Source organism: Taurulus bubalis (genome assembly GCF_910589615.1).
Source record: "Taurulus bubalis genome assembly, chromosome: 7".
NCBI classification, from domain to species: domain Eukaryota; kingdom Metazoa; phylum Chordata; class Actinopteri; order Perciformes; family Cottidae; genus Taurulus; species Taurulus bubalis.
Genome location: NC_136595.1, coordinates 11,095,898 through 11,113,903, shown reverse-complemented (window position 1 = coordinate 11,113,903; position 18,006 = coordinate 11,095,898). Strand labels below are relative to the sequence as shown.

General features: G+C 40.4%; 1 protein-coding gene across 1 annotated transcript in view; it reads left to right on the top strand.

Annotated features, from left to right (window-relative positions):
• The window catches only part of lrrc7 (leucine rich repeat containing 7), a gene marked incomplete at both ends in the record, with an annotated part of 60,212 nt that extends 58,509 nt beyond the window's left edge, over positions 1–1,703 (top strand). Inside the window, one exon of the mRNA XM_079221261.1 lies at positions 1,593–1,703. Within this exon, the coding sequence (XP_079077387.1) occupies positions 1,593–1,703 (111 nt within the window). The remainder of the gene's footprint in view (positions 1–1,592) is intronic.
• Between the last annotated feature and the right edge of the window lie 16,303 nt (positions 1,704–18,006).

The window sequence follows — 18,006 nt, the reverse complement described above, 5'->3', positions numbered from 1 at the left end:
CCCTCCTTCGGCCTTCCCTTGATTTATAAACACAGAGGCAGAGCATTCAGTAAGAAGCTGTGTCCTCTTTACATGCGACAGTCAGCTGGACATTTTCTCACATAAGCTATTCAACAGAGACGCACAAACTCACCCACCGGTGTCATCTCACGATCTGCATTGTGTCACACTTCAGCATTTTCCCCCCTGTATATTCTGCCTCTGTGTGTACCTGTTGATCCTGAAATCAGGCATGACCCTCCTCTCGAATCCTCTTTCTTTTCCATCATTAGCTGAATAAACCCCAAAAGCCAAAGATCACAGGAGGATTTGAGTAGCCTAAAATAATGTTGTTTATACTATCATTAAGACTTTTACTATAAGACTGAGGAAATGATTTGAAGGCCATTTTGTAGGAAATCAAGGCTTATCTAATTTTAAGCTTCGTAATCATACAGTGTCAGTTGTAACGACTGTGGGACAACAGTCTTAATCATGGCTACCACCTAGATATTGCTCAGAGTCACAAGTTTATTGAGAGTTTCTGCCTGTACCTGTCATGAGGGTCATCATAAAACATATGACATTTAAGTATAACAAGCATGAAAGTAAAAAAATGACAAAAGTTTAAAAAAGACAAAAGTAAAAAAATCTATTGTTGACATACACAGATGTATCAGCAAATGGACCATTCGCACATGGATTTTGTATGACCCTGATGACAAGCCAATAAAGATGTTCTTTATACTAAAAGTATTGGTTGCCACTTAGATATTTCCAGGTCAATTAACTCTTGTTCTACTACAGCAACTTTGGATATGATGTGGGCCTAAACATAGGGAACGTTTCTGCATTGCAGTAAGCAGTAAGAATTACAGTATGTTATTTTTGAGTAGATTATTCCTCTGAAATATATGTTGATACAAAAAGAAACATAGGTTCACTAAAACAATATTCAAACATTTATTTTAATGCTGAAATTGCATTTGATTGCAGGGATACTTTCCCTGGGGCAACAAATAACGACTGAATACATTTCCACCTCCCATGTAGATCAGTCAAATTGAATCAATAAACACAACACTGAAAATATTCACAATTATTGACTTTATTCATATTTCCTGTAGCTATTATTTGAAAGTATAGTGCTCGAGTTAATTCCAAAGGGAAGCGTAAGGATTGTACTGCAAAGTCAAAATGCAATGCCAGCTCTTTCCCATAACAGATTGACTTCCCCCTCTTCCTTTCATGTTTACTCCCCCTCTCCTCCCATTCATCTTCTCTCCACAGATGTACAGTTTAGCTGGATGAACTCATCTAAAAGCCCTTTTTTGTCTTTACCCCTTCTCTCTCTACAGCATGACTGTGTAGCTCCTCCTCTTCTCTCTCTTTTCCCCAACAGTGATGTGTTACTGAGATAATGATGGCAGTGGCCCTCCATCCTTCCACACACATACACACACACACACACACACACACACACACACACACACACACACACACACACACACACACATAGACATATGTATGGAAATACTGCAGCACACATACCTCTATACATACATGCACACACACACACTTGCTGTTGACTGTGCTGCGTGTTTGCCTTGCAGGCTAACGGACATAGTTTTTTACACATGGAGCACGAGACAGCCGTCTCTCTGCTGAAGAGTTTCCAGCCGATGGTGGACTTGTTGGTTCTGAGAGACAGCAGCACTTGCTAAAAAATAGTTTTATAACAAACAAATAAAAAAACACAACAACGCTTCTCGACTCTGCTCATCGCCATCCCATGCCACCCCGCCTGTCCTCCGCTGGAGGCTCGTGGAACTGAAAAATGAGCCGCCTTTTTTTACCTTTTTAGGGGAACACGCAGACATTTATTTGCCTATTGCTGGACCAAAGGCAAATACTAGTGCCAAATGTACCATAGGAAACATATCGGCTCTTCTGTCTACCGGCGGTCAGGGATCTGATCGACGTCTGGACGGACAACAAGAGGACTCTTTGAGTTCCTACAGGGCTGCTGCAGTTTGGGTTTTGTGGTTGTTAATTAGGCAGTCATCTGATCAGTCTGAATAGTTTTATTTTTTTTTATTTGAGCTTTTCTCCACTGCCATTTATTTTGCTTTCCATGTTAGATATTTATTCATTTGTTTGGTGTAGCACATGATTCGCTTTCTGTGTTCTTCATTGCATTGTTCGTCTTCTATTCTGTTCCCTTATTTTGATTTGTATCTTCTGTTCTTCTCTTCTTATCACTGTCTTGTCTTTTATTCTTTTCTGCTGTCTTCTGTTCTGCAGGTATTTTTGCCTCCAGTGTACAGAAATTAAAAACGTAAGACTTTCTGCCTTGTGTACATATACGGAGCTGCAGCTTTCTGGAGCTGCACTCTTCTTGGGGCCTGGACAGACAGCTCTCAAAGTTTATGATTGATATAAATATTGTTGATAAACCACATAAATTCTCTCTTACGAACATACAGGGATAATTTCTTCAAATGGACAATTTTCTAAAGTATATCACTGATTTGTTTTCCTGTAAAGAAAACAGTGTTGATAGTTCATAACTGCTTCTTGTTTTCTTTGTTCTTTTTTTTTCCTCTTTTTTTCTGTTAAACTGTTGCTTGCACAGGTGTACTGATAAGAGCTAAAGCAATACTACTGAGGCTCAGCCCATTGAGATTTCCAGCAGAGCCTAATTTGTCCTACAGTGCCATCTATTGAGCAAATCATGCTAATGTTTACACACACTGCCATGCACATGAGCTAACAGGCAAACACACACACACACACACACACACACACACACACACACACACACACACACACACACACACACACACACACATACACAGTAGACATATGTGCCCCCACACACAACACATATGCAATGTTGCGCTCTGTCCACTATTCATAATGAAGCCCTGTGTATATTCTAGCCTGATTTTACAATTCAACTGCTATAATACAACCAGTCACACACACTGTAACATTATTTATAATATCTGTGACATATTCTGAAGTTCTGTTTTCTAGTGTTGTTACAGCGATGTTACATCCTTTTTTAGCTGTTTGAGTTGTATGATAAAGTCACAGCATGCTTTCATACCGTTGGTCACTCTCAGCCAGCCATTTTCTGTTGGCTTATAGAGTTCTCTACTTGGTAGAAGAATCATGATGTATTATACCACTGAGTTGGTGCCATATGGACCCTCTGCCCCTCCCTGGTTGTATTCACACCCAGGCCCAAAACATCAGAGCTTTACCGCATTGTGGCCCAGATCTGATCTGCACACATGGGAGAGCAGCAGCGTGGCTTGAGTGGTTAGGGAAACTGCTTTTTAACATTTGGCCTGGCCTGCAAGCATCCACTCTGCTAAAGTGTCTGACCTTTGACCTCCCTACAGAAAGCATCACGGAATGGGGAAATGTCACGACAAGAATCAATAATAATAATATCTTCAGGGTTAAATCTGCAATCAAACAGATGGTCCCCTTTTTTAGACAATCAGGGAAAGATCTGATCTGTGCCACAAAGGCTTTTGGCTGCACTTGAAATTATTCCAGTGTAACTTTTGTAACCTGAGGAGATCCTAGCTAACACTAGATGTACATGGAAATGTTGATTCGCCAACTTTTGGTTGGTGAATGTTCAAGATTAGATTTGTGGATATGGAGAGAAAATAATATCGACGTAGATGTAGAAACAGATTGTATGAGAGGTCTCTGGAGCCATGTAAATGTAGTCTTCTATAATCTGACCTCCATGGTCATGCTTCAGAAACTTAGACAGAAGTGACCACAGAAAGAGAGTGAAGAGGTTCATTTTCTGTCTCTGTGTAAATGCAACATGAAGACATTTCATGACAGTGAGTTTTGTTTTGTTCTGTTTAACATCTGATGTTTCATCCAGAGCAAAACAACATCCTTTACTGCCCTTTGCTTTTACTTGACATGACAGTGTCATCCTGTGTCCATTTTGTGTCAACCCTCTTAATAAGTGTTAGAATTTAGTTCATTCCGAATAAGAGACACAAAATGGTACAGTTTAGTCTTGTGGTTGAGAGACTTCATCTTAACCACTGTACCCACCCAACCCTATTTAGAGTTTGAAATATCAAAGATATTATGATGAGGACAGAGAAAAAAAGTTTGATAATATAATTATTTTTTACTACATGTTTCAGGTAATTCTTTCTAAATATATTGATATACCTTAGCTTTGCTCAAAAAAATTGTGATATTTTATAATAATGACACTTATAACAAAGTTATGGATGGAAGTACGCACAGTATGACTTGGAGACCTACACATGTACTATCCAAAACTGTATAAAATGTATTTCTACTGTAATTGTGAATTTGTGTTATACAAATATATATTATATATATATGTATATGACTATAAAAACAGTCATTTTCTATGTGTTTAAACTACATAAGAGCCGAACAAATGCTGAAGACGGTGTCACTGTACATAGCTGTGAATGAAATCCAATTTAAATGACTCATATTGATTGTGAATGTATTCATGCTTTCTGCAGTACCTACACCTACCCAACTTGAATGCTGCTTCTTCTGTTGTGTGACAAAAAGTACTTTGACCTCCGAAGAGAGAACCGCTGTCGAGTTATAAGTTGGACGGACTTTAGTGATGATTTAACAGAACTATTTATTTATTTATTTATTTGCACATGCAAGTTGAAATCCTTCCAGTTTTAAGTTTGAGTATTATTGCGGAGAAATGTAATTGCAGAAGTATATATAATATATATCATGTGTTTAGAATGCATTTTGCAGACGCTATCTGTAAATACTATTTAAGATACAGTTTTTACAAAAAATAATATATGTATAAAATTGAAAAAATGCTGTGCAGCGATTATACTTGAGCCATTTTGGGCTTTGGGACGTACCATTTTTTCAGTATATAAGAAGTGTTTTGAATAATGTACTAAAGTCTCTATTGTACAAATAATAAAAATGTCACTATTGGTAATCTGGGTTCCTCCTAGTGCACTGAGCTCTGTCTTTAGGGATATTTCCTTCGTGCTCTTCCTGTGTGCATCTTTATTGCAGTAGAAGGGGAGAAAGGTGTAAAGGAGCCAAGGGGGAATGGGACAAAAGAAGAGGAAGGTGTGGGGCAAATTAGGGAAAGGAAGAAAGGTATGACAGAATGAAGTGCTGTAGAGGATGCAATGAAGTATATTGGGATGGGAACAAGTGCAAATAAAGAGAAAACTACCAAGTCAAGGGCCCAAATAAGGAAAATAAATAAAGGAACGTAGTAATAAAACAGACAGAAAGGAATTGAGGCAGAAGTAGAGAAAGGAGTAAAGGAAAGGAATGAGAGGAGAGAATCAAGTGAAAGTGGATCAAGTAGGTAATAATAGAGTGGATAAAGAAGGGAGGTATTGTAAAAAAGGGATGAGGTCAAGAAATGAAAGAGGAGAGGTTGGTGACAATCGCCTTTGCTTCTCTGTGGATTAAAGTCGGGAGAGGCTCCTTTGTCTCGCTGTCCATTAGTCTAACAGCCTGACTCTTCTTCATCCCTCTCCAACCGTCCATCTCATCTATTTCTTGACATTTATCTGAGCTTACAGAGGGACGGCCTCACAAACAGTATTTTCTCATTAAGGTATAGAAAGCGTTTGTATTTTTCAGCAGCTCAAAGAGACATTTTGGTCCGTTGTGTTATAAGTATATGTCTAAAAATCCACACAGCACATGCGACTGAAATTCTTTTTGGCCAATTTTAAGTACATAAGGATACTTTCTGGAAATTGAACTGGCGCTTGTTCATGCATTCACCTAAACCAGATGTAATGTCCATATATGGAAAGCTTTGCTGTTGATGAGAGATCCTCATTGCTCTACCAACTGGACTTCCCAGCTATCCTTATTCACCCCATTATTAGCTATTAATACCCATTTAAGGAAAGTGTATGCTTATTTATATTTCTACTCCATACATTTCAGAGGCAAATATTTGTTTTACTCCACTACAATTATACATTTACATGACAGATAGCAGCTTGTAAAATATGATGCTTTGTTATGTATGACTAACCAATGTATAAAGTAGTAAACGTAGCCTCCATAGTAACTACAGTAAAATGCCCTTACACATTCAAATTTAAACTTGTATTGTTACACATTGTATACAGCACAGCACACAGTGAAACATAGCCTCTACATTTAACCAATGATAATAAAAATAGACCTATAAAACTCATATAAGCATTTTTTTCTGCAGAGTTAGTACTTTTACTTCATGTACATTGCTGATGCAACGTCTGTACTTGTGTGCAGGATTTTTACTTGTCATGGATTATTACATTGTAGTATTGCTCAAGTAAAGGATTTGAGTGCCACTGCTGCATTATTGTGATATACTATGTCATAAGCTGCCTGACTGCATTATAATGAATCATTGGCTTATAAACTTTATGCCCTGTGTCTGTCTTGTACCATTCCCCACTATTCTCCTGGCATCGGTTCCCTCTGAAGAACAACTCTGCTTACTGTGCGACGGCCCAACAATTAACAATAGAGGATAATACTACACACTCACACACACATTGAGAAAACAAATGCAGAATGATGTCCTTTTGTTCCCTTTCCTCTTGACTCTGTCTTTTACACACTGGTCTATCCAGAACGATACTTCTGTGTGCTGACTGACCAACCCACTTTCACAATCATGCATACATTTCCCCCACGCTGGCTCATAACTTATGCTGGCATCAGTGTGTGTGAGTGTAAAGGGATACAGAACAAGAGCGTTTTTCTGCCCCCACCAAAGCTGTCAATAAGCTCTTGACCTGATCAATAACAATACCAGAGACTGAGTCCATGACCTGCATTTGGCTTCTGTCTGTGTGGTGGGTGTGCGTTTGCAGATGAAATGTCGCTACAGTCTCTCCGCTGTCTACAGACAAACACAGACATACACAATATAGTGTTCAACAAGCGGGACTAATGTGTGGCATGCAGCATTTTCGCATTCCTAAATGTTGCTGTTAAATCTTTCCACTCTGACAATCTTTAACATCTCTGCTGCCAAGGGTATGATTGCTGACACTGTGACGGAGATAAACTATTGTATCATAAAATATCAAATAGACTGGTGTCATTGAGACAACTATATAAAAGGTAAGCTCTCACAATGAAGGAAATCAACTGACTTTAACTTACTTTCTTTCTATTCCAGCTTCCTCTCTGTTTGTCCAGTGTAGAGTTACATTTAAGGGATGCATTAAGCCTAGCTTAGCACCAGGATGGAAGCAGGAACCAGTTAGCTTAACTCCAGCAAAAGTGGAACTGCCTAGGTTTTAACAAGGCCTCTCAAAGGTACCTTATCACGTTGTATTTTGTTAATTTTAACCTCTCTCAGCCTCCATCACAGTTTACTTAGCTCACGTTAGCGAAACGCGACTGTATGAGAAGTGATAGGAGGGAAACAAAATATTATCCAAACTTGAATCAGCCATTATTTTACTATTAGGCTAAACAGTTAGTTATTTGTGGTTTTATGTGGACTCATATAATTGAAGTCAAATATTAGCAGCTACTTTTAGTTCTTAAACTATTGTTTTCCTATGGAAGCAACCAAATCAACAGCACATGCATTGGAAACACAGGAAAGTTGTATTGGCAGGACTCAATAGTCTACTGTAAAATGCTGTGAACTGTTGTAACTACCCGGCTCTCCCATACAAATGTTATTCATATGTGAAATGGTATTTATTGTATCAAACTGGATCCTGTTTGAGATAACAAATTGCCCAATATCACCAACAAATAGATTAGCTGTTAGTTTGTGTTCTAGCACAAAGGCATTAACTATAACTTTTGATTTTCTGCAGAGCCATAATTGTTTAACCAAAGAAGCCCAAAGGACACACTAACTTACTTTTGTTTTTTATCTCACTTTTTATTCAAGGAAATTGGGAACTACTCCTTTAAGAGACATTGTCTTGGGCCATGGTAATTGCCATGGGTCTGTGCACACCTTTAGTTTACTCAACACAATACAACTGTTTAGCATGACAACACCACCAGAGTCACACAGGCAGGACTTTTTCAATTGATATCCTATTAGCCTACACCTTGCTTTTTTTTTATTGTGGTGCAGTATTTTAGTGTCTGGACATGCATGTGGGTTTCATATATGTAGTAGAGTAGCCAACAAGTCAGTTCAACATTCAATTTAGTTAACAAATGTAGGGCACTATCATTTAACAGTAGCAGCCCAAAACAGAGGGATCATGGGAGGAGCGGTTGCACATGACTTTCTCTGGGATACTAATCAGTGTTTATAAACCTAGCATTGAGTGGATTAGATGTAGCCCAGATCCAGCAGACCTTTTGGCCCTGGAATAAACCGGGTTTTATCCACTGCACACAATATAACTGTTTAACATGACAATACCACGATCATAGGATAACTATATAAGACAGGAAGAACCAAACCATGGCGTTTTGAGCCGAAGACATGAATGTGTGTGTGTGTGTGTGTGTGTGTGTGTGTGTGTGTGTGTGTGTGTGTGTGTGTGTGTGTGTGTGTGTGTGTGTGTGTGTGTGTGTGTGCGTGTGTGTGTGTGTGTGTCCTTAGGACTGTGTGTGTGCGTGTGTGTATGTGTGTGTTCATCCCGCCTAAGAACCGGTCGGACAGCGTTTGGAGTCAAGTCACCTGAATGAAGAAATGGAGGACTAGTTTTACCAACGCGGCACAGAGGGAGAGTCAAAGAGAAGAGCGAGAAAGAGAAAGAGAGAGAGAGAGCGATAAAACAAAAACAAGCTCTGGGTACTAAGTCCACGCGTCAACGTTCATTTTTCTTTTTTTTTCTCCGCTGCTGTGACGTTTTTTCTTGGACCATCAAACTCTTGATGAAGTTTCCCTTTCAATGAAAAGAAGACAGGTCGGTGCAAACTGTGGCGGTGTCATTTTGGTGTCCCACTTTGGAGGCAGGCTGTCCCGGGACAGACGCACACATCTGTACCAACAGATACGTCACAGCGACACACAGCTAGACGCGAGCCCCGACGAGTGTGTCAGCATGCCTGTGCGACAGAAAGGTAAGTTCATTGTGTATTTGTGTCTCTGTTTCTATCTTTGTAGTAGGCATATATAGCTAACCCTGCACGTATTGTGTTTTGTTAAATAAACTATATCGAATGCACCAGTTAAAACAACTCTAGAAGGCTGCGATGACACTGTAATGTTTGCTTTTCTTCGTCCGAAACTTCCCTAAAACACCCGCAATTTAACACTGAATTGTTTATTGGTGCACGCATCAAACGCGCAGATCATTATTGAACATATGCTACTAGTTATTCAGACATTGAGTTCAATTCGGCACACGAGTTATCCACCAAGTGGTATTGTATTTTCACTTTGCATCTACTTTTATTACTGTATTGCTTTTATTGTTAACTCTGCCTAATGTTTATTGCATGCCGTATTAAAGTGTGTGGCCGAGCAACTGATTCATATCTGAAACATGTTCTACTTGAAAAAGATATACATAAACAATCAATATGTTGAATGGCATTCAAAGAAAGCGACATTCCCTAGTTAGACTTTGAGGCTGTCAGTGCTTCCGGTTTAATCAGCTGTTCAGAGTCCTGTCGAGACTTTAACACCATAAACTATATTGCCCTCATGCTCTTTTGCATCAGGCTTACATGAAGCCATAGAAGCCTATTACACTTAATTGTTGTTATTATTCCGCAGAATACTAAATAGGCTGGAGTGTGCATTGTTACCCTTATAATTAAGATGACTTAAAATACTATGCCACATTTTCAGTTGTATTGTTGTATTATATTATAGTGATATTACCTCAGGAGCTGAGGGCAAACATGTGTAAAGCCCTCCAAGGCAAATTTGTATTTGTGATTTTTTTGGGCTACACAAAATAAACTGAATTGAATGCACCTTTCTAAAGCAAACAATTGTTACATCCTCGTAAATTACTGATGACGATTGTATAAGCATTTCATTTTTAATTGCTTTCAAATGTTAAATTCTAGATGTAAACAAGGAAACATTATCTGGCACACTTGTTTCCTAAGTTACTATAAGGAGCCATCGATCAGTCTCCTATTAACTTAACCCTGAAGGAGACCCTGTGAGGTCTGAACCAGCCGCAGTTTTTAATCATAGTAATCCTCAACTAAGTAGAGGCTTTTAATGCACACTAATCTCCTTGCTCTACTTAAGAGCACCTGGAGAATTGTATCTCTTCTTTTCTGTCATTATTTACCTGTATATTTTGTATTTAGACGCTCAGCGAGCCCTAGAGCTTCTCCAGCAGTATCGGGCCAAACTTGACCAGAGACAGCAGAACCAGAGCCGGAGCACACAGGGCCTCGTGGAGGAAGACTCCCAGCTGCAGCAGTCTCTGGACAGAGTCATCCATGTCTTCCAGAGTCAGCTCTTTAGCGCTCTGCTTGGTAAGGATAGCTGTTTGTTTGTTCCCTGTTCCTCTCAACATCCATTTACACCTCACATTGCAGCATGAGGTGTGGATTTTAAAGACATGGTGAGATTTCTAACCAGCCTGTTGACTCCTTTCATTTTTATTGATGCTTGGATTTGACATCTGTATATATTTCTGCCCCAGGTAACAATTTGCAGTACATACCAGAGATGTAGGTATTTAAATCAGCTTTGTTCCATGTTGGATTACATTTTAAAGTAAATGTTGTTTCTGTGATTTGGGTGAACTTACCCTTTAGCTTGGTTCTTGTGCTGTTCTCCACAGCAACACTATCATGCGTTTGGGATTGTATATGAAGAAGTAACGATTAGAGGGTTTGTCTGTGAGACAGCATGCTTGTAGGCCAGCAGACAAGAGCACTGGACTTACTGTAGGAGTGTTAGTTTTTGGGGTGTCCACAAGAGCTTGTGCTATCACATGACTGTTCACCAGAAAATATAAATCAGAACACAAACATGTAGGCGGGATGTAGCCTGTCACTGAAAACACAGGGCCCTTTGTAGAAAGCCTGCATACATTTACAGAATGTGTAGCAACTTTAAATTCCTCCCAAGAGTTAACAGTCTGTGTGTAACTGGTTTGTTCAGCTTGTGGTGAAGGAAAACAAACTGGTTCTGAGTCCCTGCTCCCACCTGCTTAGCGCCACGCCCACACCTTTAATTCTCACAGTAACACTCCTTTCTCTGTTTAGTGTGTGCGCTCTTCATTAAACATAAGTTCCTGTTTGACTTTCAGCTTTAGTCAAGCTGTCTCTGGTTTTAAAGTTGTATCTTGACTTCATGTATCATGTGTTTGAATATCTACTGTTCGTCCATGGAGGGGCCTTTGTGTTACTGTACTTTGTAATTTACATCCTTGATTACTGTTATTTCTTAATGAATTGTACAGCTAAATTCCCTTTTCACTCGTCTCCTTTTCTCTTTACACATCCCCCTCCAACTCTATACATATTCCATGTCCTCTTCCTGCATACTGTACATCTGTTTCTCTTTCTCTTCATTATCTCTTTTTTGACTCCCAAACTTATCTGAGTTCGCAACCAGGTGTATGAGTTGGTGGAGTCAGTTATGTATGCGGAGAGGGAAGTGAAGCCTCTTATCATAACAGTCGCTGATGTGTAACCGACACAAATATGCTGTCAGTGTGCTTACTTCTAAAACGGGAAATGACAGTAGAATTAACTATTCCTCTTTTAAGTTCTACGTAACTATGGTGGCAGTACCCTTGTGCCGCCACTAGAGGTCAACAGTGCATTAGCTGAGACCTTTTTGTGATCAGTTCAATTAGCCCGCTTCTGAATACAATGTAACATATAAAGTAGTGATTATACAAAACGTGGGTGATTAATTTCACTATAGGTAAATCTGATTAATCAGTTGTTCAGTCTATAGATTGTCATACAATGATGTCAATCACAGCTTGCCCAAAGTGACATTTTTTCTTGTTTTGTTCAAAGAACTGTTCACAACCCAAACATACTCAGTTTACAATGATATGTAAATCCTGAGTTTGAGTTTTTAGTTTTGGATTGATAAATGTCCGGAATGATTAACTGATCATCAATTTAATCGGAGCTTAACTTTTGTCTTATCAACTCATCGTTTCAGCCCTACTGCTCTGTATCCTTTGGAGAAAACATCGCCTCAGTTTGATAATATTAAGTCAATATATCCTTTATTATTTTGGTTTTGCAATAACTTTGTCTTTCATTTATACAGTTGTTCATTCATTCATCCCTTCAATGTGTCAGAACCTCATTTATTAATCCACTACCCTTCAGTCATTCATTTCTGCTCTACTCTCTGCTCTTCTCCTCCCAGACATTCAGGAGTACTACGAGTTGACCATCCTTGCAGACAGCAATTGTTCTGGGGACCAGACAGGCGCTCCATGTAACCTCACCGAGGCTAGCGACACGCTAACAGAGCTCCCAGCCCAGCCACCGGCCTCCCCTGGTCCCCTGAGCCCAGAGGATCCTGGAGGATCACCCAAGCCAAAACCCCTGACCCCCAAACCCAAGTCAATAAAGTCCCATGCTGCTCCACTCCCATCCGAGAGAACCGCGCCTAAGCCATCTTCGCCTACAGAACAGTCCATTACACCTGAGTCACAGCCAAGCAAGGCCAAGTACCGTGCTCCTCCCCCTCCCGTCCAACCTAGAGCCTCGAAATCATTGCCGTCAGAGCCTCCTGTGCCTTTTTCTCTCCCCAATGCCACATCCCCTGGAGTCACAGTGAATGGTGTAGGAACCCCCACTGGCTCCATAAAAACACCTCTCCGAGCATCACTGAATGGATCAAAGCCACACCTGACTGCCACCAACTCTAATGCTTCTTCAGAAAGCTCCGTCAGCTCCGCCAATCCACAGAGTGACTCCGTCTCTCCAGACCTCAACCTGGTGACCGTCTCAGCCCTCGTCTCCACCACCGTCCAAGGCTTTGTGTTTCCAACCACTCCAGACAATCATACCTCCACCAGCACCAGCCCAGGTCTCAACAGAGTCACAGAGGCTGCTCTAGTCTCTCCAGCTCCTGCAACCAGCAAGGACCCAGGCGTGGGCAAAGTCACTCTCATCTCGAGTCCAACCAGCCCCAAACAGGGAAAGTTCACCTTCAGCAGCCGCAGCCCCACAACCCCTCATCTCAGGTATGTTCCAGATCCGTATGTTTTTTTTTTTCCCATTCTGGGACATTAGCAAAACTTTACAACTGTTTACTGACATTTTAACACACTCAATGGATCAATTATTTCTGGGAAATTCAGTACGCAATTAGCATTTATAGCCAAAGATTTGGATACAAGAAAAAAACTAAGACTTTGGTCCCAATTTGATCAAACAGTGTTCTGACAATTTTACAATACCACTTATTTATACTTTGAATAGAGGCAGATGTAGAAGAATAAACGGTATGCCACAAACTATGATATATTTTTCAGTAATTCCCCATTGATGACCTTTAAATAACAACAGGTGATCCTTTTTCTTTTTTTGGTCAGGTATTGTACAGTAGCTAAGCTACTAATGCTATCTCACTCATTTCTTCTATTTATTTCCACCAAAACTGAAAACACAAAACCTATTTCTAGACAGATTTAACAATCTCTTGATGAAACCAATAGACTAACAAATTAAATATAGGTTAATTGCCACCTCTTGGAATTTTACTGATTTAAATTAATCCAATGTGCATTTACTTAATTTAAAATGCCTCAAAATGTATATTTTTCATGCCTCAAAATACACACAAAATTATGCCATCTGAAAATGGCATGCTTTTTATAATGAAAGATGAAGATATAAGACAACACTGTATTTTGTTTGCTATTGGAAATTCAGGTGTAATAGTACATAATAATAACTGACCGTTTCCAGAGTTCACAGACTCCCCCTTTACTTAATCTCTGTTCCTAGTCCAACTAGGTCCGGGCCAGTACAAATCACCTGCACCAGCCCAAGCCATGGTCCAGCCAGCCCCAGGCCAGCTACCGGCCCACTGACCCCCACCAAGGTAATACATCTCTGATTGCTTCGTGCCAACAGGAGATCTCGCCACAGTTGGTAGCAGTGTTTAATATGTATTACCTTCTATCCAAAATTGCTGGGTAAACTAGTTGTTGGTTGGTAACCTTGAGATGACGCAAGGGCTGCACGATTCTGGAAAAGGAGTGAGGTTATGTATCTCTCCTGAGTCTGAGATTAACTATTTTTAAATGAAAATATAGCATCCATTTTCTCCTCGGAGTGCTTTTTATGTTTAGTGATGTAATGTATAATTCTCCCAATAGACGTTTAAAAGGTCCAGTGGTAGAGATGTAGTTGTTGCATTTGTCACATTTTGGGTTTTATTTTGGTGAAGTTATCGTCAGCTAGTAAGTACATTTGTTGATATCGGATAAGCATTGCTTGTAAGATACATGCTGTCACAAGTATCCTTTTGTCAGAATTAGGGTTGGACAAATCTTCACACGTCTCCTCTTGAACCAGTTTAAGGAAAGGCTGCTGGTGGCTGCAGAGAGCAGAATTAGATGGACAGATCGTTTATGCAGGCTGGCTGTTTTGGACATTGGCTTTCGTTGCATTACATAATATGACAAGGAGAATCAATTCAGTTCAGTAACATTTTGTTCTTCAGTAGAGTCAGCAAAACGAGCTCAGGGATGGGCTCGTGCAACTGGTTTTGTCTCGGTGATCTTGTTGAAATAGTTTCTTGTGGTTTGGGCTGTTTGGACACAGTCTCACACTGGACACTTTGTTGCTTTAAACTGCTGCTGATTGTCCACGTCTCAGGAAATTGTGCTGATATTGACTTCCTTTGCTTTGTACTAAAGCGTTCAATCCAGTGCTGTACAGTATGTGCAGCAACACACTGCTTGTATTGTCTTGTTATTATTGGGTTGGTGGTACCACCAGGTAAAACCATGTGCTGCTCAGGTGTTCCTAATGTATACAATAATAATTAGAAACTGGGGTTAATTGATTTTTTCTTGTCAGGGACTTCAGTGTTAAGTCACAAAATGTTTAATTTAAGAGAAACACATGTTATGCATTTTTTTTCTGATCACTCATCATTTAACTTTTTTTAAATAACTAAGATTAGGTGTATTTAAAAAAAAGCTGTGAAATATATAATTGAGACCCAATAATGATGTTCATTTAGCACACATTAAGCAGTGCAGACAGACTGTCATCTCTCTGTTGGCAGCAGTGAGCATCATGAGGAGGGCGGAGCTGGACAGAAGTAGAGTAAGACAGGAACAGAGGCAAATGCAAAATTGTGTTTATGTGTCTGTTTGTTTCATGCAAGACATTTGCAGATGAGACATTTTTCACAGACTTTCACTCTCTGCTCTGCTGGTCTTGTACAGTACACTAAATTATTTCAAATTCAACATCCGTTGTGGTGATGGTGTGTATCTAGATAAAGCCCGGCATCCTGAGTGAGTGAAATGAAATCCCTTATTTGTGTATGAAGCTTCAGGTAAAATGCTGAACTTGAACTTCGCCCATACCCAAAGTTGAAAGTAGAGCATCCATTGCTTTATCGCTGTTACTGTTCACTCAGTCTAACCCCCCACTCCTGCCAGAGACTGACCTGATAAAACGGCAGAGAGTGGTGTGTATGTGTGTGTGTAGCACAAGTATTTGCGTGTGTGTGCTTATGTCTGTGCATACACGTCTGTCTGTATGAGCGTTTGCCTGTGCATCCATGTGTGCGTTTCTGTGCCTGTCTCTGTATGTTTGCCGTTTTTTTCTGTTTTTTTTCTTCGTGTTGAGTGTGTTCTGCGTGTGTGCGGATATATATTCTGAGCCATGCACTCTTTGAGGGCAAAATGTGTCTACCAGCTGCCATAAAACGAAGACAGCAGCTGGAAAACAAGAGGGCGGGCGGAGGTGCACCGGGACAGCTGCCATGTTTCCGAGGACGGCCTCTGTTTTAGCGGAGAAGTCCTGTCTGGCTGCTCCGATGGAAGGGCAGGTGGAGAGGACATGAGAAAGGGAGGAGAGAGAGGGAGAGGGATGAAAGAAGAGGGTGTAAAGGAGGGGACAGAGACGGTGCAGGCGGCAGAAGGATGTCACCAAAAGCAACAAGCGGCTGAGTGGTGGAAGTGGCAGCTCGAAGATGTTTTGATGAAAGTTTGTCAGTCGGACTGGTGAGGATGGACTGCATCTGCATCCTCACTACCAAGGTGAGACACAGGAAGAGAGCCGACTGGAGTAGAGCAGCAGGGAACAGCAGACAAGACTGAGGAAGCAGGGTGTGACAGTGTGGATGTACAGCCTCAGATACATTTTCTAAATTACTAAATTATTACAGTTTTGTGATCCCTCATGATGGCAGGCATTCATTAATTACAGTCAATACTGTACTTTTTATATTGCAATTGTGTGTGACATGATTTGTTTGATTGTCTACTGTCATCAAGATAGCTTGATTTTAATTGAAAGTGGGAGGAAGACTTGCTGTCCTTTTTGGGCAGATTCAACTTAAGACATCCAAAGGAAGCATTTCAGGATATAGGTTTAGCAAATGATGGGAAGCTAAGTGCACATGCTAACAATTAGCCATATCAAATTGGTGACAGGTTGCTTTTTGGGCAGATGTTATTGGTGTGCTGTAGTTTGAGAATAAGCAGGCTTTAGGTGACATCTTGCAGGAACTGGCTGTCCTCTAGTGAAGCGAGTCTAATGGGAATGCCGAGCTGTTGCTCAGCTGTTGGTCTGACAACATGTGAAACCCAGAGAGACAGGAAACTGGGTTGATAGGACACGTGCTTCAAAAGACTAGCTAGCTGACTGACTCGCTGGTTGACTGATCTCAAGGCAGGAGAGAGCACTTGGTTGGCATAATTGTAAGTATACATTATGCACATATGTGCATGCTTAGAAATGCATGGCCCATTTAAAAGCAGCGGGCCCAGTGTGGGCTGGGATAGGCTCGGCTGTTTGACGACCTTACAAACACTTAGTTTGAAGCAACAACTAAACCAGCAAAAGGAACGAGTGTGTGAGAGAAATACTGCCTTTACTGAACATCTTTTCTGTGACTTCTTATCGGCCATTAGGCTTGCCTTGTGTTTCCACTACATCTCAGAGATTTCGTTATTCTATACTGGAAACTTATTATCTACACATCACTACTTGATCCTGCACTTTCAAAAAACTTAGTTTGTTGTGAGATAACTGTGATTGTATCATACATAGTTGCTGTAACAGAATTAAATACTTTGAATGTGTGTGGTTACATCCTAGCCTATCTTAGTCTTGGGCCACTCTCAATCTCATTATGGACTCAGTCTTGATTGTACTTATTCATGGACTCTACTTAAGTGTTCATACCCCATTGTCTGCTTGAAGGACACACACTTTGACCTCGACTCGGAGCCAGTTCTTGAGCTTTCTAATTCGCTGTTTGGAGCATGGTGACCTTTCCTCCTGCTGGCAAACTCTCACTGCAAAGATGTAAATTATATCCGATAACAATACGACTGTAAACTCAAAACAAAGGCTGCATGGTCTTGTAAGGAATCGGATGAATGATAGAAAGTGCTCGAGGACTTAGACATTCTCACACACACACACACACACACACACACACACACACACACACACACACACACACACACACACACACACACACACACACACACACACGCGCACACACACACACACACACACACACACACTCAGACTTCAGGGATTCCATCACACATTCATCTGGTTAATCTTGGTTATCTCATTACGATAATGGATTGAAGAACAGAGGGTGTTCCCTGAGTTCAAGACTTCTAGATTACTGCTGGAGGATGATTCAGTACATCCTTCTTCATCCTGCTAGATTAATTTCTTCCTCCCATCTTTATCTTTGACCCTGTTAGACTGTATTACCATGTGCATTCTGGGTAAATAGAAAAACAAATTCAAGAATCAAGACCTGAATGCACTAAAATAGACCCTGGGTTGATCAGAGGCGCATTTGGTTACAATAACAGTAATGTTAAACACAATTTTGTGAGT